Consider the following 24,488-nt stretch of genomic DNA (forward strand, 5'->3'; position numbering starts at 1 on the left):
TTTCTAAAAACAGCTTGCAAAGAATATTAAAAAGCTTGTTCTAATCCGTAAGCCTCTGTGTCATTTCATCTCTGCATCCAGTTCAAAACCCACGAGGGACACTCTTATACAAAAATCAATATAAAACTTTTATTGGCCTGCCACAGGCACAATCTCTAAACAACTAATTTAAAGCAATAAACTGGCACCAAATTTTAAAATTCATTAAGATATCAATCCCTTTTAATAGAACAATTATCTGCATTTCATAAGGGTAAATAATTTTTATTTACAGCTACATTCAGTCTAGTTTCAGACAGACAAAAAAAAAAAAAGTGGATTCTGTGTCTTCTCTGGGGACACTGTTCCATACCTCAACAGACTTTGCGTCAGGAAGATTTTTCTAATAGAGTCTTGACCTGATGCCTCAGGTTTTCAATAGACCTTAAAATAACTGAGTTCACATCTGTTCTGTCTTGGTTTAAACCTTTTACATGCAGTGATAGGATGGACAAACCAGTTTTATTTATTATTTTTTTCAAGAAAATGTTTGGTTTAACAAAACACGATTTGCAAGTCTACGTCAAATTAGATGAGTAATTTTATCTAAATAAAAATCTGAAGAAAAAAAAACAAAACACAAAAAAACAACAACAAACAAACAAAAAAATGGATGTCTTCAGAATCTGAATCACAAAACATTTGTGAAGTCACAAAAAATCGGAAGTCACAAAACATTTGCAGAAAGTCTTGGAAGTTCTTGACTCTTCCGGAACTCCAAAAAAGCTCCAGAATAATTAGCAAAACAGCAGGAGGTGAAATGGCAACAATGATTTGTTCTTGATAGCCCAAATGATGAAAGCATCATTTGGAGTATTTAAGACAGATCCAAATCACCATGCTTGTTTTGAAGCAGTGATTTTATTCTGGGCAGAATATTACAAGAAAGAGCTGTGGAAAGTGCAAGGAAAAGGAGTAAAAATAATTGCAAGTTCATGTTGACCACTAGAGCTGTTAAATTTGCCCTACTTCAGGAGTTACAGATAAAAAAGTTAAATATATTTATTAAGCCATGTCAGGTACATGTTATATATTGGTGGTAGGCTCTCCACAGCTGAACAGTAAAGCTACCATTTTAACCCTTATTTCGCCCCTCACTTCTACCCAATCTCTTCTTCCACAATCTATAAAGAAAGTGCAGCATCAGATTTCATATATTGCCATCACTGTAATTTGAGCAAATCTGAGCATATTTACCCTGCAATTACCTGTGAGTTCTATTATCTCCGTATTTTGGATGAAGTGAGAAATGTAACTTTGAGGGCTACATGAGGTTAGAGGTTTGTGATACAGCACACCTGAATCAAGTTGCTGAGGAGCAACTGTGATTCGAAAGACTAAAGAAGAATAAACCAGGGAATACTATTATAGTCCTCCAGTAGTATAAATAAATGGAAGAACAGATCAAGAGGGAAATGAACAGATTAAAGGCTAAAGTTGTTCCTTTTTCCTCTAGAGTACTCCTTTTCCCATCTAAACCTGACAACATAACTCAAAAAGACTATAGAGATTGGAACGGTAGGTTAGTAAACTAAATTCAGGTATTGATAATGAAACTCAAACCAAAAAAAAAAAAAAAAAAAAAAAAAGTGAGAAGAAATTGGAATGGATTCTGGACCAGATCTGTTCTTTAGACCCCTAGGGTAAGCTCACGGGGGCTGAATGCATAGTGCAGGCTGATGCCGCTGCCAAACCTGCTGGTTGCAGGAACCTGGAACACACATAGGATCTATCCATCACAAAGAACAATAAATGCAAAAATACACACTGACCCCTAAAGAAGCTAACTGACGGGAAATATTTCAACTAGAGTTGGAATTAAATCAAGGCAAGTTATGTTATAAACACACACAAATAAAACAAGATTTTTTTGTCAGTAAAACATATACACGTAAAAAGGAAAAATATATATAATTATATTCATGCAGATGCATGGAATGTAGGGAAAACAAAGTTACTGTACTGTCTATCCCTGGTATTTTCTGCTATTCCGATCAAGTAGACTACAAAGGCTTTTCATGTGTTATGCCTTCCCAAAGTCGTCATCTTTTTGTAGCAAAAAGTATCACTCCATACATCTGTACACCTGCAAATTTTTCCTGTAAATCTGCAGTGCGCAGACTGCAATATAAGAGACAGAGCTGCTGCACTTTGCTTACACAATGTACCTTAAAAGACCTAGCACAATACCCTACATGGTTTGCCAAAAAGTCATCTAGATGTGACTTCTGTCATGTAAGTACATGACAGTTTCATGGGCAAAAAACAGAAGTAGTTAAAGCTCTCGCATATGTGAGAAAGACAAGAATAAACCTAATGGCTACACTATAACTCTAAGCTAGTTTTGGACTAATATATATATATATATATTTTTTTTTTTTTTTTAAAGAAAGTGGCAGATAGTTGATGTATTTTCCATTTCTTGAGGACTTCTGGATAAGACACACTGTAGTCAAGCACATGAAAGGAGTAAATTGGTGAAATTCGGTGTCCATACCTGTAGGAAGGCAAACTATATGATCTAATGGCCACTGCTGACCATAAAATGTTTTGGTCTAGGTTTTCATAAAACAGCTTAAGTCCAATCATTCTTTTCACTCACAGGAGGCAGGGCTTGGGTCAAAGTGACATGGCAGAAACACAAATGAGGATTAGTATACTCAGTATCCTAGGGATTAAGTAAAATTGTCTAAATGTTTAAAACATATTTTTACATTTAATGAAACCAAACTTCTTAGCTGACAGTGGATTCTTTTTCATATCCAATAATTATTAAAGATCATAAAGATACACTTACAATTTATGGGTGTTGAAGTAATTTGGCTGTTTTACAGTGCACCCGAGGCATGCAGATATATCTTTAACAATCACACACTCTGAACTCTGTGAGCACCTGGTCGTGCTTGTTACAGAGTGAGGACCTAAGAAAGTACTTTCTAAGTTACTGTTACTTACATAACAAGAAGTGGCAAATGTATTTAAACAGAGAAAAAAAATCTTTAAACAAGGCTGAATTCTAGAACTGTGACCTTTGGTGGGAAATTAATGAGTTTATTTGGATATTCAGGTAATGCTTCAACTTTTCTTTTCCTCATGTACCAGCGAGGTGACATTTATTGTTTAGTTTACTCTCCATAAGAAACTGTTATGTTCAGTTTAAAGAAAGTCCTAGTATATCTCAGGACATATGGAGCAAAATATAAAGAAATATTCTCCAGTAGAAATATAATTACCGATCAGCACTCAGCCAAATTCAACCACAACTGCACTTGACTTAATTACTTTATGTACAGAGTAGAGAAATGTCCTCACTTGTCCACTGAAATATTTTTATTTCATATCCCAATACCACAGAATCAGGTCCTGGAAAGAAACATGTGATGCAAGAAAAACAACTTTGATTGCCACATATGCACACAACTTAAAGAAAGACTTGAAAAACACTCAGGTCTGCCAACAGAAGAGTCCAACTGAGACACTCTTAATAGCAACCACAAAGAGCCACTGCCTGAGCAGCACAGATCACTACTTGTCCCTGCCGGTGCTGTCATGACAGCAAAGCACATATACACTTACTCTGAGCCTGGTGGGAAAGACTTCCACTGTTTCTTAATTTCCCCCAATAACTGAAGCCCTAAAAGTAGGTAAGAGACAGGTGGCTTTTCTTCCTTAAAAAATTAACTTTAAAAGTATTAGCTGTGGCACTAAGAACACTCTAGAAAGTATAACAAATTTTAAAATATAGGGTAGAAAAATGCTCTGGACACATACAACAAAAGAGAAAAAATATTAAGAGGTTCGTTGTTTATGTTTTACTTTAAAAGAAACCTTAAAGTTTTCAAATAACTGTATCATACATTAAGAAAGATACACTAGCCTTTTCTACATAATCCTGAAACTTGTAACATAATCCTCTCCATTCCCACCATGTCTTTTCTCCTTTTGCAATCTGTATGAATATATTACTTAGATATTTATTAAGATTTTTTAAAGTACTTTGAGGATAGCTAAGTGAGCTGTCATACATCATTTCTGCTGTGTTTCTGTAATGGTCCTGAATTCCTCAAAACTGAAATCAGGTCTGTGAATGTAAAAGACATAAACAGTCAACCCTGATGACTAAAAAAGGTGAATGAGGTAACGGTAATGCCGGTGAAGCTGTTTGTCTCAAATGTACCATAAATAGTGAAGTGAAATTAAAATTTTTCAAACATCAGTTATGCACATGCATGCACATACACATGCGCGTGCACACACACACACACACACACGAAAAAGCTGCCTGATGAGAAGCAGACAGGATCAGAAGTTCAAGCAGAGGTTCTTGAAAATAAAATAAAACAAAAAAAAAGTTGGGCTTTTTTATGCTGTTGTTGTTGTTCCTATATGGTGGGATCTCCTAGCTGCAGGAAATGATGGCTTGTAGTACAGACCTCCTTAATTTCCTTCAAACTCTCCCCAAGCAGAAGTCACTTTTCTATGGCATATATCTAAGTCCTACTGAAGCTTCCTCTACTTCACTCACATTAAATGAACAGAAAAAGATAGTATATATCATTAACAGCCATATCTGCTCCCTGTCTTGAAATGTAATGAGCAAACATACAGAAACCCCACTGTTATTAATGTTAATTAGTCTTCCCTCTACATGGAGAAAATAAATATAAATACATACATAATAAATAGTAATATATATTTAAAATAATACATATCATTTTTACAATAATTTGTTCCCTTAGAATTCAAAGTATTTTTAAGCTATTAAGATCTCAAAAACTGCAAATGATTAACAAGGTGAGACAGAGAGTGATAGATGATTTGTCCAAGGTTAAGAAAGAAATCTGTGGCAAAATAAGGAAGTACTATTAGATTTCTTCCCTCCTAGTCTTATTCCTTAAAACCATTCTTCTAAGAGATTGATAGCAATTAGTCTCCATGGAACCAGGACATCATTTAATGAATCATACAACAGGAAAAGGCTATCTCAAAAAAAAAAAAAAAAAGTCTTTCCTGTTCCAGTAGTATATTTGTAATGTACAGTGACAGGAGAAGACCGGAAAAAAGGACATTTCTCCTGAGTAGGTTCATTAATTAAAATAGATTGCCTGAATTCAGTCCAAGAAATCTATGCCAAGGAGGAATCCTGTAGTGCTTTTCCTGACTGAGCCTGGATCAGTCCCCCAAATACATTATCTCAAGAGCACAGAAGGAAGTCATGAAGCCAGGTATGAAACTGCCCTCTCAGAGCAATAAAGACATCGTTGATGTAGATAATGTGCCAAAAGACAGAAAGAGTGTTTATCAACTGAGGAAACTGGGATAAGGAGAACACAGAATATGAACACTATCAAAACTAAGAATAGCTGTTTTGTCTGGAATAGGTGTTTTACAAGATTTCTACAGTTACATTATTTCCTGTTTGATGAGAGATGATTCCAAAGTGTAGGCTTATATCCAAATCCCCATTTCACTAAAGCTTAGAAGGGGTCAGAAATAAGGTTTCTTTCACAGAGTTTCCTGCCAGTTAATAAAGTAAATTCTGTGAAGGTTGATTTGTCTGTGACAGCTGAATGCCTTTTTTTTCCCTCCTTTTTTTATTTTGTCATTCTACAATCACATTTGACTACAAAAAACAACTGTCAACTTTTAAAAGTCAACATTAGCCACTGCATAATGCAAAAGTTGAGAATATTATTATTTGAATTTCCTAAACCGTATAAAATAGATGATAATGGAGACAGTTTGGGCAAGACTGCATTGCATCCGTTAGCTTTTTCTTTTTTTTTTTCTTTTCTTTTTTTTTTTTTTTTTTAAACAAAGTCACTGTGGGTTGGTATCCATTACACTCCACATAGCTACTCAGAATAAATTACTCAGTGGCTCCCGGAAACCCACATGCTACTGCTCTTTGGAAAAGTCCATTACCCTTTGGCAAAGGACCTCAAGACTATTCCAGATGCTAAAGCTTCTTGAAATTTTGTCCCTTCACTTAACTGTATTGTATCTGTGCCATTCAGCATCATCTGCAATCTGGCACTCTATAAAACATATCTTCCCTATCATTTTTTGCCCTCAAAAGTACTTTGTGCTCTACATTTCTCATTTTCTTAAAAATACGTTATTCGTACAAATGAGAAATCTTCCAAATCTTTATGGAAAGGGCTAAGTCAAAGAGAGCTTTGTGAGGAGATACTGAGGTTAATTACAGAATAAGAACATAAACCAAGTTTGAAAGTACCTCAAGAGGTCTCCAGTTTAAGCTCCTGCATGAACTGAGCTCAGGTCTGAGGTCAGACCAACTTGCTCAGGGCTTTATCTAGTCGTTTACTGAAAAACTCCTAGGACTGAGCCTGCACAACCTCTCTAGGCAACCTGCTCCACTGTCTCGTTTCACGGTGAAAAAGAGTTTCCCAATATTCACTCTGAACTTCCGTTGTCTCATCCTCCCACTGTTCACTGTTGTGAAGAGCCTGGCTCTTCTCTTTGATAACCCCCTTGTAGGCTGCTGTGCAGGATCAACCTTTTCCCAAGGCTGATACAGACTTCAGCCTCTCCAGCTGAGGTACTCTAGCCCCTGACTGTCCTGGGGGGCATCCCCTGAACTAAAAATGATCAAGATAACTTTAGAGATGGAGCCAGAAGAATCTCATCAGTACAGTCCTGCAATTGAATGAATCAGTCCTGCAAAGAGTAATGAGTGCAGTACAGTGCCAGGTCTTTGGGACTCAAGCAAGGATCTCTCACAGTATTGCATTCTGTATAGATGATATATGATAATTCAGTATAAGACAAATAAATATATCTGTATATGACAAGTTAGCTCTTGAATAATTTTACAACATGACTATACTGAATTATCCTAATGACATTATCCTAATGACATTTTCCAATTAATACTAGAAGAAAGAGATATCCAAACACAAGATCTGTATCTCTCCTACCATCAATACGCATTTTTGAAAGCAATTGAATAGAAATATACTATTTATAATGCAACTTCTCCTATTCCAGTTCCATCAGTCACAGATACCTTAGGATGTGTTTATCAGCAAACAGTATATCAAGCTGGGAATTGTAAAAAAAACAAAGGCAAGGGGGAAAGCATTGACCTGGTGTAGAAAGAACCAAATTCAGTAACCATATAAGGAGTATTCAAAACACATTTAAGCAAAGGAGGGGTGTGAATCACCAAGTCCAATGTTACAAATGTAGCCTGCGTTAAAGTCAATGGCAAAATCCATCAGGATTTCAAAAAACATGAGATCTACAAGTGAGAATTCATATACAGACTGGAAGCCACTCTCAAAGTGAGGTTATGCCTGGAGAAGGACTAGTCCAAACCAGTATGTTAGAGATAGAGGTTAACCATGATATTCAGAGCTAAAACATGCCAGCATGCTCACTCTCAGTAAATGTATGTCACTGCACTTGCAACTTTCCTTGGCAGCTCAAGTCTGACCTCTGTCAAGAGCCTCAAGAGTGATGTCCAGTTCAATTAATACATATTAAAATCTTGCTTATATGGTTAAGAAATAACAGTTATTCACTTTACTTTGGGATCAGAGTCTCTCCAGTCTCTTTAAGGAGAGGTATTTTTACTCTGCTCAGCTCCAACATTCACATTAATATCTTTATTAAGCAACCCTGAGCCAGTAACTGAGAGCTTAGTAAAGCCCTTCTCTGCCTAATGTTCAAAGATAATTACATCAAAGAAACAGTTTTTACTAATTTAAACAGTCATCAAGAGACCATTTATCTGCTGGAGGCCTTCTCAACACACTTTCTCCTCTACTCTTCACATATATCATTGACCAGGACAATTCCAGGATACTTCCATTACCTACCATCAACTGTAGCCAAACTCCTTATGCACTCCAGTTTTGAGACAGAATAATGCTGTGTCTTTCCATTGATATCAATAGGTTCATTCTGCTCACACTGAGTGAGTGTCCTTCACCCTTCCCTCCCTTGTCTCTCCCCTCCCTGTCCTTTCATGCCAGGAAAGGAAGGAATTCTCTTTTTCCTGCTCAAATATCCAATAATCATTACAGCCATCTGCTTCAATACAACGAACTCTTCATAGAAGCCCATCTAAATGGCAAATCATTAGAGATTAAGATGATTTATTTTTGTTTTGTACAGTGTCACTGGTTTGAGTTTTAGTAAAATAAAAAATAACTAAGGATTTGGGAAGTGCTATGGCTTACCTATGTGAAAACTCCCTCTCTTGCCAATACTCTCTATCGCTGCTGACAGACATTAGAACATTCCTTTCATCTCCTTCCTCTTCTTGCAGTTCAACCTATCCCCTTAAGGAGTATTTGCTTTCTCTAAGATAGATTATACATTGTATGCAACATGAAAACCTTACACACTTTTTCTACCATCTGCAAGGCTTTTCTGCCCACTTCTCAAAAAAGAATTAAATCAAACCCCTTATTACTCTTTCCATTTTGTATAAATAAAACAGGATTACTTTTCTGTTAGAAACTAAAACAAAAGGATTGGTATTTCCAGATATGTGCATCTAAATTAAAGAAGCATTTTTGAATACAGTCAAACAAATTTCCAAGCCTAGGGGGACCAAATGTGGAATGCAAACTGTGATAAAGAGCAAATATGAAGCATACACATACACACACACAAAACACCCCCCTCTATTCATGCAGAAAACATGATCTAATATGGGATCAATTTCTTTCAAATAATTCTTTCTGCATCCCAGTGTGATTCCAGGATGTGCAAATTAAGATAAATTTTATGGGTCAAATTCTTCTTACCACTACATGTACTCAAGTCAACTGAAATTGATGACAACTGGATGCTGTGTCAGAGGGTGGAATTTGGCACAGAAAGTTACAATGTAAGGAGAAGATGTTATAAAAATAAAAATGACATGGTGCTCTGAATGAGGGAGGAAACAATTCTCAATGTGGCTTGGGAGAGAGAAAAGCATAGAGAAGCAGGAAAAGTTGACCAAATAGCTAGTAGATTGTCAGATAAATCTCAGTCATCAAAACAGAGTCAACTGCAATGATCTAAATGAAGATTTACATAACAGCCCTTTATGAACTTAACCCCATTCCACAGCTAACTCCAATGGAAGTAAAGCTACAGCAACTCCAAGTCCTGATCCACTCAGAGCTTAAAAGATTCATTCATTACTTCTGTATTATTTGGAAATCCGAAACAGATATTTAAGACTTCATCATTGCAGAGCTTTATGTCTGGTTTCATTAAACAAAATGCTGTGATGAAACCCTCAGTATGAACATCCCTCCTCTTCCTTCTTTCTTCTATTTTTTAAAACTGAAATGTTCCTAAAAGAAGGCTGTGTAACTTGCAAAATAGAACTAAATCAAAAACAGATTCACGTATTCATGCAATGATTTAGCAGTAATATTTCTAGCAGTGGGAGTTTGCAAATATTATCAAATCCATGTTCATATTTTATGACAACTGACCGATGAAAACCAGAAGCTATTCTGACACATATTTTAACCCATTTTTCTGCTACCAGGATGGATATGAGCATAAATGTCTTCCTGGTTAAACTTTTGCTCATTTGAGTGAAATTTGAAGATGTGTCATGTCCTCAGCTGAGTTCCAGAACTATTCAGGATGTCATGTAGCATTTAATTTCAAGCTCCATTTAGAAAAGAGAATTAAACATCTAACCTGGAACAACTATCCTCCCAGCTGTTGGATGATTCATTTCCATCATAAGTCCATTGTGCAGCACCTATTAAAAAAGAAATATATATATATATGTATATGTGATCAAAAAACTATAACTAGTTCCTAAACTCAAGAGGAAAAAAAGATACATATATTATCATGTTATTTCAAAGAACATCTAAAAATACAGAGAGCTACAATTCACATAATTTGCTTAATATGTAAAATGGAAGCCCTGATGTTTGACACTACTCTCTCTATATGCATCTCAATAAACGCTTCTGTAGGACTTTACATGTCTAACATATCTTTAAGCTTCTGTATCCATCAAGCACAAGCAACTGTTCTGCAAGCGTGTCATACTTTCCACCACTGACAGACAACTGCTAGCAATGTGGAATGAGAATTAAAACCCTCACCCACTTTCCCTTTTACTCTGCAATATATATTAAAGGCATACAAGCAGCTTACATTCTCTAGTTTTCTGTTACTCAGCTGATTTTGAGCTCTTAATTGATCATGCTATGCAATGCTGTCCTAATAGCTCTTACAAACATTAAGGAAAGACATCAAAAGTTTGCTGTTATTTCTGTTCTTTAGGGAGTGTATGCCATAACTCAATCCTGTGTTTCTCTGTGTGGGATGATTATTCACCACAATTTCCAGTTTCTTGCTATTAACCTCAACTAGGAAAAAATAAATAAATAAATAAATAAAAAAGGTATGAAACCAAAACTCCCAAATAACAGAGAAAAAGAAATTCATAATAGCAAATTCACTATTCAACTATTCAATGGAAATCTACATCCAAAGTCAATGAGTACGCTTTTTAGTTTCCTCACCTATTGCTCTGACATCCTTCTAACACTGTTAGTTTAGTCACATAATCAGAAATATTAATATTCTCTGTAACTGAAGTATCCTGTACAGATAAGCCTCCCAGTAACCAATTGTTTTTATATCCAATGTAACAACAAATCTGATATAAAATAAGAGTGCCTTGCCAAAGATAATGGCTATAGAAATGAAGGACAGGAAAAGACTCTTAAATGATCACCTAATCTATCTACCTTTTCACCTTCCATTGTGAATAACATCAGCAACCTTGACTACTAATCATACGTATTGGTCTAATTATTCTTGAAAATTTCCAGTAAACAAGATGACAATTTTCTTAATATAGCCTGTACCAGATTCTCCTATTAGCATTAGAATTTTTTCTCCTAATACAGAATCTAAATATCTTTGCTTTGTATTAAACATCTTCATTCCTGTCTTGTCCCCAACTGGATACAGAAAACCAATCAGTAGCATCTTTATAACATTCTTCAACATACTGGAAGATTGTAATCACATCCTCCCTCTGTCTGCTCTTTCCTAGACTAAACAAAACTAATCCTTTTAACCATTCTTTCCAGGTCAGATTTTGTGAACTTTTTATTTGGGTAGAATAGCATCCTTAAGAAATTCCCATTCTTGAACAGGTGGAGTCAAAAGGTCAGGTCAGCTTTCTCTTAGCTTGTGGGTTACATATACTTAGATGACATTTAGAAAGATATTTCTGATAAAAGATGTTGCTAGAAGAAAGTCTGTTCACTGGTCTAATTGTTTGGCACTGTACCAAATCATTAGTTCTATTTCTCTTTCAGAAGGTTAACACCAATTTTGGTAGACATTCAAGCAAGACATTCAGATATTTTTTTTTTTCCAAATGACAGAACTGGAAAATGTAATTGCTTGTTTTAATTCATATTTAGAATCTTTCCAGTTACACCCTTAATCAAACAGTGTTGAAAGTTTAGCCTTCTTCCTCCATAACTTACTTGTATAGGTTTTCTTTATGCATTTTTTTGAATTATGATCTGAATGCAAGAAAACTAACTCAATTGAACTTGAAATCAATAGGACATTCAGGTGCACACCCACTTTAGACTGCAAATTAAAGGCTGGGCCTAAAAATGACATCATTTGGTTAAAGAAAAACACATTCTCTAGCAACTAACTCAGGGTTCAACAAAATTCATGCCTTTCTGTTCCAGGTCCCTACAATCAAATTCTGATTTTGCAGACTTATAATAATTTAAAAAGATTTCTTTTTATTAGTTTCAAATTCCATCTCCTTTTTTTTTTACAGAATGAACTAAGAAAAGACTTCTGTATCTTTGAGGATCACCAGTGACTTCTATTCCCTTTTAAAAAGAACTAAAGATGCATTCTAAATCTTCCTTTCCATTTTCATGATAAGTATGGTGTTGATTTTCCCTTTCAGATACATTTGATCTAAAACACTGAAATTCTGTAACTCTTGTTACTCTTCTGTTTATTTTCTACAGTTATTACTGATACAGATCAATATACTCAGATCTATCTTCTTTGTTGAAGGACTCAATGCTTATAACTTAACCTCCATGCAATGAGTCTGGCCAAAGACTGATTTTTTCCCACATCATTATACCATTTCAAAGAATTGTGTATTTCCCAGTTCATGTGTTCCACTATTAGAATTCTCAAAAAGAAAGAAGAAAAAAATAAAAATAGAACACTTTAGTGACTCCTCCTCATGTTCTCATGTGCATTCTAAAAAATTCATAGAAACATACAAGACTAGAATGCAGCGTTCACATCCTTTACCATCAAAGACAAGGGAAGTCTGAGAACAAATTAAGAGACAGAACTTGAAGGTCTTCTCCAGTGTCTTGTACCCCTCCTATGGTTATGATCCTTCTTATGTGGTAGAGTCCTCTATACATTTCATATTCATACACCTTAGCTCAGCATAAGGAATTGATTAATTAAGATGATCATACAAAAGATGATCTTTTTTTAGAATCTTTTTTTTTTTTTTTTTACATTTTTTTTTTCTATATGGCTTACTTTCCACTTACTTTCCAGGCTAGAAATATTCTATTACTATATTACCTGTTACCATTTGAGGCTGTGTGAATCAAATTAATGTTTGGGTGGCATTTTAGTCTAAAATCACAGAATCTCTGATCGGTGATTCTGTGATTTTAGACTGACTATAATGGGATCATTGTAAGGGAATCAGAAGCATGGTCTATCCTTCACTAATAACCTTTTCATGCCTTTTCATTTTATTCTAAATACAGTCATCTAGTAAATTAAAACAGGAACCTCTCTTGTCTGTCTGCTGGTTAATGAAAAGAAAACCTGATGTCACCATTTTTTAATCTTAGCCTAATGACAACACTAGTAGTGTTCCACTGTTATCTGTGACACGTCCATGTAGAACTAATTTTTTCTGTTAATACATATTTATGTCTTTCAGCCTGACACTTAGAACTGCAAAGGCAAAGTCTCTCATATTTGCATGAAATAAAAATGTACATAACATAAAATAATAAAAAAATACTCAGCATCCTATTGATGTGAATCGAATATAGTGTTGCTTTGAATTGTGCCATCCTGGTATGTTAGTATGATTCCTACATTAACTTTTGCTAAATAATCTTTTTTCTTTTGTCTTTTTTTTTTCCCAGAAATTGTGTTTTCTTGCAGACTGAATTTGTAAAATGATATACCTATTATATATACGACACAGAATATATGTAAATTTCTATCATTAGTTGCTGCAATTCTATTTTGGAATTATTTACTGTATATGCAGACAGTATCATATTTGCTCATGTTATAACAGAAAAATATTGTTCAGTGATGGATAATAGTAACAGAAGTCATGTTTTAATTTTGTTTAGCTGGCACACGTTATTGCATGACTTTATTCAAACTACAGCAAATAGAATAATTCATATGATTGTCTCCTAACCTCAGAGAATAAAATAATTTAATTTAAAATTATTTCAATATTCTTTTCCTAATATTATACACAAGGAAGTCCACATAGAATCTTTTAAGCACAGATCTTAATATTTTACTTGTGTAAAGTAAACCAAGGGTAATTTAATATATTTCATTGTGTATATTCTCAGTTATTTCATCATTTCCTCTAAGCTTGTCATGAGAACAAGTATAGAGAATACTTATATCAGCTGTTATGAAGCTCAGATTAATTCAGATATAATAACTTCAATGATTAATTTTGCTCTTTTCCCTAATGCTGTTATTAACTGTAAGTTCAGAAGTGGTAAAACATTTTATAACAGAGAAATTCCCTTAGCCATCCGCTTTCACAAGGAGGATTAAATATTAACTCTACTTATTTCTGTATTCACACCTTCTTCAAAACCAATCATTCAACTGACACTGCTTTTCTGCATTAATATTTATGTTACCATTGGACATGTTCAGTTCAATATTTTTATTTTAATTGCGACATTTGAGTCTCTTGATTCTCATTCTAGTTAACTGACATGTAAGGCAGAAAATATGAATAAAAGAAACTCTGAAAATATATAATTATGATATAAAAATAAAATATGTTTGAAAAATAAATTTTAATCTTCATGCAATACTTGTAAGGTTGAAAATCTAGATTCAAATAGGGGCTTTATCTTTGACCACTTGAGAGTTAAAACTCATTCTCTACATGTTCACATATCACAAAAAGTAGTACAGGATTCTTTTTCAACTTTCACAGATCCTTCAAGGCAAAAAAGTGAAACCCTCATTTTTCTAGGACTGCTTTCTTCTTTAAAATAGTAAGACATACAGACACTAACACAGTTGTTTTCTTTGGGACTTATTTGTGAGTATTGATTTATCTAAAGGACAGCTAGGCAAATTATCACCATGCAGGATATGTCTTCAGGAGAATTTAAAGAAATCTGGTACTTCTTGGACACTCCACAACTTACGGATGTTGCATCACCAACAGCTTGATGATTGCTCCCTTAACTGCTAAACAAGCTAACTGTACATGCAAAAAGGGTTGGGTGGCTTTTATTTCAGCAGAAAGATTCTATTAGTGAAGTAACAAAAGCTGTGAAACAAATTAATAATGAATGCATTATTAACAAGCATTCATGTTCCTCTCACCCCTCAAAAACAAATGGCTCTGTTACATGTAAAAGAAGTAAAATATTTTATTGTATTATTGATGTAGCAGCAAAAAGGCAGGTAGGAGAGAAACAGAAAGTTTGTCTTTTCTCACATGGATAATTGGGTGTTTGGCCATCTACTAAATATTTGGCAAATTCTGCAATTATCACAAGGTTCACGTCATATCATATGAGTTCATTTCAGCTGTAATGTAACTGATTATGCATGTAACCAATCACCTATGACAATGTAGTTCCTTTCTGAACTACCAGCAAGGTTTCAAACCCATTCTAGTTACTACCTAAGAAACAATTAACTTCCATATTCCAAATGGAAGGTGATCCTGAAATCAGAAACATGTCAAATATGTTTCCAGTCAAAAAAAAAAAAAAAGGTTTAAAGTTCTAGTTAATGTAGGGCCATGCGTTCTGCATACACATTTGCACAGATACTACTTTTACACAGTTTTCACAGTTTCATCTAGAGTTCAGTGGAAAGGATTTCCAGGGACACAAAGGAAATGATGTAAACTTTTTTTTTTTATATATGTATTTTTGAAGCCACAAGATAGCTGGCTGTTGGTAAATGTAATTACAACTCATGCCTCCAAACCACACAAAAATAATAAGACTGTTTTTCCTGTACATGCTGAACATAGTGCCACAGCCATAATCACTCCCTGAAGAAGTAAGAGCACATGTTGTGAACAGAATCTTATATTGGAATTGTATCCTGCACCTTAAAAACACCTCTTTCCAAATAATAAAGATTTTAACTCATTTGAAATTTGAAAAGGGGGTTAAATATGTCTGTATCTCATGTCTAGTTTAACTTGGTGGTGTATTATTTGAATGATGTTAAGAAGCAGAATGTTTTGCATATCACCATATCATGTTCTCCCAACCCCCTTTTTTTCAATGCAATAGTTCCAGTATTTTCAAGACCTGTTGCAACTGAAAATTATATTTCTAATAATTTTATTCTTCTGTTTTGAAACATAGCTTCTACCTTCTAATATATAGTTTACATGTTGTATTGTATTAGCAAAACACATCTCTCTTCACCTGCATCTACCTCACATGTTTGAAGCATCTCACCATTTTACAATGGAACAGTACCTAGTTAAACAAAATTAAGGTTATTAATAATTTTTTGAATGAGCGAGATCTGCTTGTTTGTTTGTTTCTGGTTTCTTTTTGATTTATCTCTTTACTCCTGATCCTCTTATTCTGACACATTAAATTCTGTTAATATATCATAGTCTGTTATGTCACTAGCACCATATCTGTGATACTAAATGAATACAACAGAAAACTACACTTCACTGGAATGCCCTTCCTATCCATATTTGCTTTCTGCTAGGCATTGATTGCTTGCTCTGGCGAATTTTTTCCTTTTTTAATGGGTATGAGGTGATGTTTTTGACAGAGTCTTTCTTATGCCACAGCTTCACACCTTTTAAGCACATGCCGTGGGGAAGAGTCCATTTTATTGACATCCCTCGGGATTGGTTTCTAATTCCTGAAGCATGCATCTTTGGTTCAAAGAAATCCTGACCCACATAACCACATATTCAAATACTTCTCTAATCCCTTGATTGCTGTGTCTCTTTCTTGGTCTATTACAGAATACTACAACTGGATTCTGTATCAGTTCTCAGGATTTAATTTCCTTACTTCTTATTTAGTTTCTTTTGTTTGTTTGTTTGTTTTCCTAGATTGTTTTTACATTCTCCAGTTTAATGGTGTTTCTATAAACTTATTTCTAGCTATTGGAACTTCAATATTGAACTGCAGTTTTACAATGATCATGACTTTAACAAACAAAAAAAAAAGCAACTTGCTAAGATACAGTCCTGAATTTCTTACCTGCCTTCCTGTGTGTCACTTAAGTCAAGAATTGCCACTCAGTTTGCATGCCCTAGAACTAAATGTTCCAAAATGGCTATCATTCACAGTGATGAGAAATTACTTCCCTTATGCTTTATCCCACTGTGACATTTGACCAGCTGAAGGTAGTTGAAGTCACCCATTATTACTACCTCATTAGGCTTAGCTGATTCTTTGATCTCCTTCAACATTTTGGACTCAATATCCGTTTCCTGATCAGAAGGCTCAACCGTATACTGCTCCCCCAGCTCTATGACCTAATCTGTCCTTCCTGTTCAGTTTATAGCCAGGTATTACACTCTCCTATTGATTTTTGTCATTCCAACATTCTTTTGTAATGGCTACTATGTCAAGATCCTCTTTCTTTGCCAAGAATTTCATGTCACCTATTTTTTTCCTTTACACATCTCACGTTGGTATACAGATATGTATAGGTTTTGCATGCATTTGGGAAGCAGGGAGTTGGCCACATAATTTTTTATTTAACTCTTAGGTTTGACACTATATTAGCTTTCCAGAATTTCTCAGTTGTCCCTCCTTCACTTTTATTGTACATTTCATTCTTGTTTCTTGCACTTTTTGTGTGACTGACATCATTAACAGATGTCTTTAAACAGTCTGAGCCCTCATTTGTCAGCTTTTCCTCAACTCCTGTATGAGAAACTACACTCATTAATTTCCTACACCAGCAATCTATTTTTACTGCAGTTCAAGCCAACCTGTTTCACAGAGGTTCTTCCTCTTCTGTGTAAGCATTCCTCTTGTGTGTAACCATTTTCCTATGGAAATCCTACTTCTCATCCTTCAGCTGCAATACTGAAGATCTTCTTAAACTGTGGAACCTACACATTAGCCTAAAAGCATTTCAGAAATGAGCAAAAAACTGATAAGACTTTTTACCAAGTTTCCAGGCAATATTTTAGTAGTTTCTTTTTCTGGCACTGAATACGTCCACTACAGTGAACTCCTCTCAGACATATTACAAAAGTCTGTTCATCAAGTTCTGGCCTCACCATCTTCATATCTGAGACTCTACTCTGCAAATTGTTTTAGTTGCCAATCTGAGCCAGACAATTAATGTTCTTAGCAATTAGTTTCCCAGATCATCTTTCAAATTCAGTAACTGAAGTAATATATGACTGATATTTAGATGACATATTAACATTTTACTTCCATTGAAACTTATTGCTGCAAAATAAAAATGAAAAAAAAAATAAAATCTTCGCTGCTAAATCAGCCATAATCTAATGCAAAAAAAGAAAGACATTAAACAATCCAAAAAATATTAAACAATGAAAACCATTTGTGACAGAGCAGAAACAGCTTTGCCTTTTACTAATCTTCAAACACATACTCATTCTTGAGAAAAAGTATTAAATTCAATTTATACCTTACAGTCTAGGTAAATGTAAGACAGCTGCTAAATACGTCTATATAAATCTCAAATGTTTTCATCAGACATATTGGAAAATAATGAGAGTAAAAGAAGGTACTTTTACTGACCTATTCCAGCAAAGAATAAGGTTTTTAACTATTCTGGAGAAGCAAGTATTTCGGGGGGGGTTGTTAGCATATGAGATAATTAATATTTATAATGAATAGCTGGGAGACTAATAGAACAAGGTTTTGTAACTTAGGACAAAATATACAAAAATGCAAGAATACAGGTCTGTAAGTAACTGCATAAATATTCTGTTTTACAAGTTTACAGACACAATCCTGATTTCATGGGGTTTCCTGGGTGCTCAAAAATCTGTACCCTTCACAGGTACAGCTCCCTGACAACCTCTTGTGCCATCAGTCTGGAAGTGTGGCAGAGGAGAAAATCTGCCCTTCTTGGCTAAAAAGAAAAAAAAAAAGTACATATACTCTTCAGATATTTTTTTATTTTCCCCTGAGAAATGAAATATGATTGTAAAACCACACTTTTGGTGGGTTTGAATGTGTAAATCCTAAGTTCACAGAAAAGCTTAAGCAAAGATGGTTGGCTGTACTGCTATTTGGATATGAGACCTGGCTCATCCTGAGAGCAAGATGTGCTGTGGTTGCATTCAAAGCACTGGCTCTGAGATCAAAGAGCCTGTCTCCAGCTGTGGCATATTTTTAATGTATAACACTGATAACTCCAGACTGATCACCTGGAAAGTGCTACAAAAACAGATTGATTTTACTTCTGCCATAGACTGAATACTGTTTGTGCTTCTTGCAGTCAGAATTACCAGTAAGTCAATGCTGACAGTAGTGTTACAAATCACTATTTTTCCAAATTTTTTCTGACATTAGGTTATTTCAAATATTATACTCAACTTGTAAATATTATGTTTACAGTTTCTCTGCTCAAAAAGCATGTAAAAACCTAATTACAGATTGTTTAAATGCAAGTGAATGAAAAAAAATGAAGAAAAGTGTCTTGAATTGTTCATGAATATATTTTTATATATTTATGTATTATTATATTTTGGTATCAAGAATGTCATGCAAAAAGCTTTCATTTTATTTCATTATGATTCAGCTTTCATATTAAACAACAACAGATGTTTTCCTTTGTGAAAACTGACTTGTAAATGCAAATGACTGTAAGTGTATTCCTAAAGTAGTAATAAGCAATGACTGCCGGGCCTTCAAGCCCTACATATGAAGTGGGAGACTGGTGAGGAAGAAATACTAAGAGCCTTTCCACTGCCCTTGTTTGCATACTATTCCCATAAATATTTTGTATGTTCATTACATTTGGGGACCATATCCAGACTTGCCTACGGAGCTGGCAATTAAGAGAAAATTCTGATGGTTTCTGTGGGGCTTTGTAGAAGTGAAGTTTTACAGAAGTACCTTTTTGCTATGTGGTATAGGAATAAGTCACATACAGTTGCAACTTTGGATTAAAAATGTACTGAGGTGTTTCTCCAACATATAGGAGAACTTTTTTTAAACAATAGTGAATAGAAAGAACACTTCTCATAGTTCTGTTATAGAAATCATATCTGTTTTCTCAGATACATACGCATAGTATGGCAAGCATACATTTATAGAAAGAAAAAAAATCTCAGCAGTCAGGAAGCCTCAAATATTCACAAACTTACTGCTGGGCTAAGAGAAAGCAAAGGAACCATTAACAACAGTGCTGTACCATCATGCTAATATATCACTTGGTTTCTGACGGTCCTTAGGGACCTCACCTGTTTCTCCCAGTACAAAGTACATAATCAGTATAGGTTTTCCAATCTTGCACTCCACACTGAGTTCCCAAGAGCCTCCTTTTAAGTACTCCAACCATCTTTCACCTGCCATGTAAGTGTTGCAGTTTATTTATACATCATTCATTGTTTTGTTAGAGCTGGTCTGTCAGCTCAGAGTACTTAACCCTTCCCAGGACCACAAAACTTGCTCATCCACAGAGGAATGCCACTTAACATTGGCACCTGCTTAGTGTCGTGACGTACATCCAGATGGGAGCATCTCCCTGCAGACACTGCAGCATGCTGCAGTCAGATATGCGTTACACTTCTCCTCATAAGCAGTTTATTCCTGCATACCCTTGCACTGACCTTTGTAGCCCTTCAGAAAGTGAATGGTGATCATGGTTCAAACTATAGCATAGCATATAGGTGTTTTGTATTTTCTCAGTGCTTTATGTCCTCGGCAGTCAGAGAAACATTCATCAACAGGAACTCTGGTGCATAGAGATCTTTTGTGATTTACACGCTGCCCTGTTAACATTGGTCTTCATAACAAAAGCCTTGAAGATGGAGGACTCCTTAACCATGCATACACCAAGGAACTGGCATTCAAGAATGCTACTTGCAGGACACATAGAAAAGCATACCTAAGTGGAAAATAGCTTCCCATATTTATCGATCTCTTCTACTCCTTTCTAGGAATGCAGTACTTATGTATTTTTGTCTATGTTTCCATTATTAACATTTAATTTCATGAATTTTATTATGTGACCATAAAATTTCTCTACAATTTGCAGTAGGGCAAAAATATTTGAAGGCTAGCCAGGTATTTCAGAGCCATGAATGTACAAATGAAAGAGGTGATTTCTTTCAGAAACAGAACAGAAAGGAACGAAAAGGAGAAGGGGAAAGGGAAGAAACAGAAAAAAAAAAAAAGAAAAACAGAAAAGAAAAAGAAGAGAAAAGAGTTTTGAAAACACTACATTTCACAGTTGTTTGGTTAATAATGTGCATCAGATGATCTGTGAAAATTTAAATTTTTTAAAAATTTAAAAAGTGATTAGTATTTGGACGCTATTGATGTAACTGTGGGGAAGGAAAAAAAAAAAAAGGGTTTTTAAAGAAAACACTTTTTATGAATGTGTAGTGCTTCCAGACTTCCCTTGCTTTGAAGTTAATGATCCTACACCATTAACCTTAACAATGAAAATACTGGTCCTAAGTTTACAAAATATAACAGAAATATCAGTTGTGAGTGCTAATGTACAGAGTAACCAAATAGCCTACAGTAATGTCACTAGCTATTACGCTATACATTTTATTTATGTTCCCTTACCAAAACACAGTTCAGATGGAAAATACACATCAGCTAATTAATAGAAATTTTAGGAAAGCACTGTTCATTTCCTTAAGTCACAGAAACGTTAGAAAATCAGAAAGTTCTAGATATACCAGTTCTAGATATATTTTGCTAGGTTAAAGGTTGGACCAGATGATCTTAGGTCTTTTCCAACATAAATGATTCTATGATTCTATACCCCTAACAACACGGAGAACCTGATAAAGCATGAAATGCTGTTTCTGCTCTGATCTTCCACATTATGTTCCCACCTGTGGTCAGACCTGTCGTGTAAGAAGTAGCCTGAACTTTGTTTTGCCCTGTAAGATTCCCAGCAAGGACACCTCAGAACAAAGGTACTAGGGATAAGCCTCAATAAACTTAAGGATCAGCAACTCCATGTGGAATTACCATGAAACTGGTAAGTTTTCCTGAAAACTCATCTGCAGCAAACAGGCTGAATATAAGCCATATCAGTCCCTTGTGACATGCTTTCTTCATCTCTGTTCCCAGCACAATCAGAAATCCAGAGAGTTCAGTGTCTATACAGAGACAAACTTTCACATGCCCTCCAGAAAAACAGCATCATACCTTTTACAGATCAGCTGATTGGAAAAAAGAACTGCTGAAACAAGTTGTTCAAGAAGCTATAACGGACGAGGAAATAAATATATATATATTAAAGAAAAAAAAAAAAAGGACTGATTTTCCCACTTGAAGTCTTACACCAGCTGGTATGAATAAAGGTATGAAATAGTTCACCTGGATAAATTCACAGGTTCAAATGTTCTGATTTATTTGTGAAGTTACACTCATCTTTAACCCCACACTTTTGTGATGAGGACTTTCTTCTACCTCAACAGCAGTACCTGTTGTGTATTATTACATAAGTCAATATTGTAATTTGATATCATTAAAAGCATAATTGATGACAATCTCTCATGGCAGAGAAGTCTTTTTTTTTTCTTTCATTTAAATATAAGCATATGTCCAATGTAATTGGAACTGTGATTTGTACTTGTCTACATACTGAAGCATTTCAGAACCTGCATAACACCATCAATTAGCAACATTCACTGTATCTGTATTCACTGTTCCTTTGAAGCAGGTTGCACAGCAATTAACTTTTGCCAGAAGAAATCTCTCATGTCAAGCCATAAGCATTACTCTAAATGTTCTGTTTGTATAAGACCTTTGACTTTTAAGTAGTACTATTTAAGCAATTAGAATTAAGGAGAATCAAACCATACAAAATGTACAGAGGTGACATATAATAAAATATACATTAAAAAAAAAAGTCTGTTTTGCAGCTGTTTTATGAGGCTAGGTCCTCCATGGGTTAAGATGAGACACAGCTCAAGTGCATAAAAATTGCATGTTTTCAGCCTTCTGATTAAAATGCCACTAGCTAATTATACAGTATATAAAAAAGAGCAAATGTATTTAATAATCTCCAGTCCTGCAAAAGGATTCTTCTTCTGGATCTACTTTTGGACCTATAAATCCGTTTGACTCCTTAAAATTTCCATACAGGCCAGAAGAAGTTGGACTTGGTGATCCTTGTGGGTCCATTTCAACTTGGGATATTCTATGATTCTATGATACTAAGAAGTTTGCGTACACCACCCCACCTGAATATCAGAGTAAGCATCTGCTATACCCTCTGGACAAAAAAAGGCAATTGAAGAATGTAGCTGTAAAATTGTATACAATTTACTAGTAATAACTCTTCCATGATAATAAATTATCGTGAAATAAGTTATGATAAGTTATCTTCCATGATAACTGTCATGGAAGAAACGACCATTTACAATACCTAAATAGTAGCAATAGCAATTGGTTATGCAGAGCAACTAGTTAGGGTGATGCACTGGGCCATAAGAAAATGAAAATAAAATAGGAAAAATATAAACTTAGGAACATTTAAACTTCCTGCTATGAAGATCTACCTATGACTTTCAGATGGAGAGAAATTTTAAAACTAAATAAAAACATTAGAAATATACTATGTACAACAACCTCGGCTTTTCAGAAAACAAAGATTTTTCATGATGTGATCCACCTCTAACATCTAGGTTCTGTGATTAAGTTAAAGCCTGATATCAGGGTATTTCCAGTGAGGATCAGGTCATGTCAGAGACCTAATGGGAAATCTATTCCCACAAAACTTCTAGCCTAATTTCCACATGAACTGCATAAATTGGTTTCAGTTAGACAAGCTTTTTTATTATCAGAACTGAATCTGTGAACCTGGCATGTTTTCTCACTTATCTAATGCCACTAAAAAAAAAAAAAAAAAAGATTCCAACATTTTCCAGCCTTTTGCTTCTATCTTATATCTGAAGAAATATTCTTTTGGAAGGACTAGAAAGTTCTGTCTTCACGTTGATGTTTTCCTTAGCCTTCTGAAGATACTGCAGCTGAGGATGTCAGTATTTGACCAAAAGCTGTTTTTTGAAAGATGATTGCTGTTCACCGGATTCAGCCCACCTTCCACCTTCCTCCAAGCACAGTAAAACAGAAATTATCAAAACACTGTTGCCACATAAAAATAATTTACAGTGGCTACTGACTGTACTGACTGTACTCGAATATGTGACTTGGTGAGTTAGTGAAGAAAGTCTGAGGAAAGGATTTCTCATTGAAAAAGAACTCACATAGTGGGATCTTTTGCTCTGCTGTGCACGTCTGGAAATTAACCATATGATCCACACTCACCTCAACTAATATCAGACGCTTCACTAAGAAGCCTAAGGTGGTAACTGAATTTCCCTAGTTATAGGCAACAGAGAGAGACACACACACACAGAAAGTGATTATGACTATGAGGTTTGACTATGATTTTCATTACTATGATCATGATATTTCTCCACTAACCACAGAATAATCTCGGAACGAGTGTTTAACTATCTCAGAAATCTCACTTAAATACTTAGAGTTAACATAGATGTATTCAGGGCTGGGTATATCAGCCCCTCATCTGTAAATTATGGGAAATAATATTTCCACTTTTTTTTTTTTTTAAGAATAAAAGGCACATGGGACACTGAATGATACAGAAGGGACATGGTGTCGGGGCAGTTTCAGATCAAAAGGCCTAAGTCATCTGCCTTCTGATTTACAGCAGCAGAGGTGAGACAAGCTGCCAGAATGAATTTGCACTATATAATAAAATCCTCAGTATTGCTGAATTTTACTGTCACTGCTCCCATATATCCACCGGCACAGATGTTCCTTATCAGTTCTTTCCTTTCTACTCAAAACAAAATATTCAAAGGCTTAGAGCCCATATGCAGTGGGTTGAAGGAAAAGACAGTAATGCATTCAGAAAACGTGACCTGAATGAGTGGTAAGTGAATAAGGTATAAAAGGACAGCTCAGATATATGTATAATCCAGTTCTCCCTTT

At 35.0% G+C, this 24,488-nt stretch overlaps 1 protein-coding gene across 12 annotated transcripts in view; it reads right to left on the reverse strand.

Moving 5' to 3' along the window:
* The window catches only part of SUGCT (succinyl-CoA:glutarate-CoA transferase), a 328,922-nt gene that overhangs the window by 41,266 nt on the left and 263,168 nt on the right, over positions 1-24,488 (reverse strand). For 11 of the 12 annotated variants that reach the window (XM_050709076.1, XM_035552596.2, XM_035552598.2 and 8 more), the window contains one exon: positions 9,718-9,781. The exons of the other annotated variant lie outside the window; for it this stretch is intronic. In XM_050709076.1, coding sequence (XP_050565033.1) covers positions 9,718-9,781 — 64 coding nt within the window. The remainder of the gene's footprint in view (positions 1-9,717; positions 9,782-24,488) is intronic. 12 annotated transcript variants of the gene reach the window in all.

This window comes from Cygnus atratus, chromosome 2 (genome assembly GCF_013377495.2).
Source record: "Cygnus atratus isolate AKBS03 ecotype Queensland, Australia chromosome 2, CAtr_DNAZoo_HiC_assembly, whole genome shotgun sequence".
Lineage (NCBI taxonomy): Eukaryota > Metazoa > Chordata > Aves > Anseriformes > Anatidae > Cygnus > Cygnus atratus.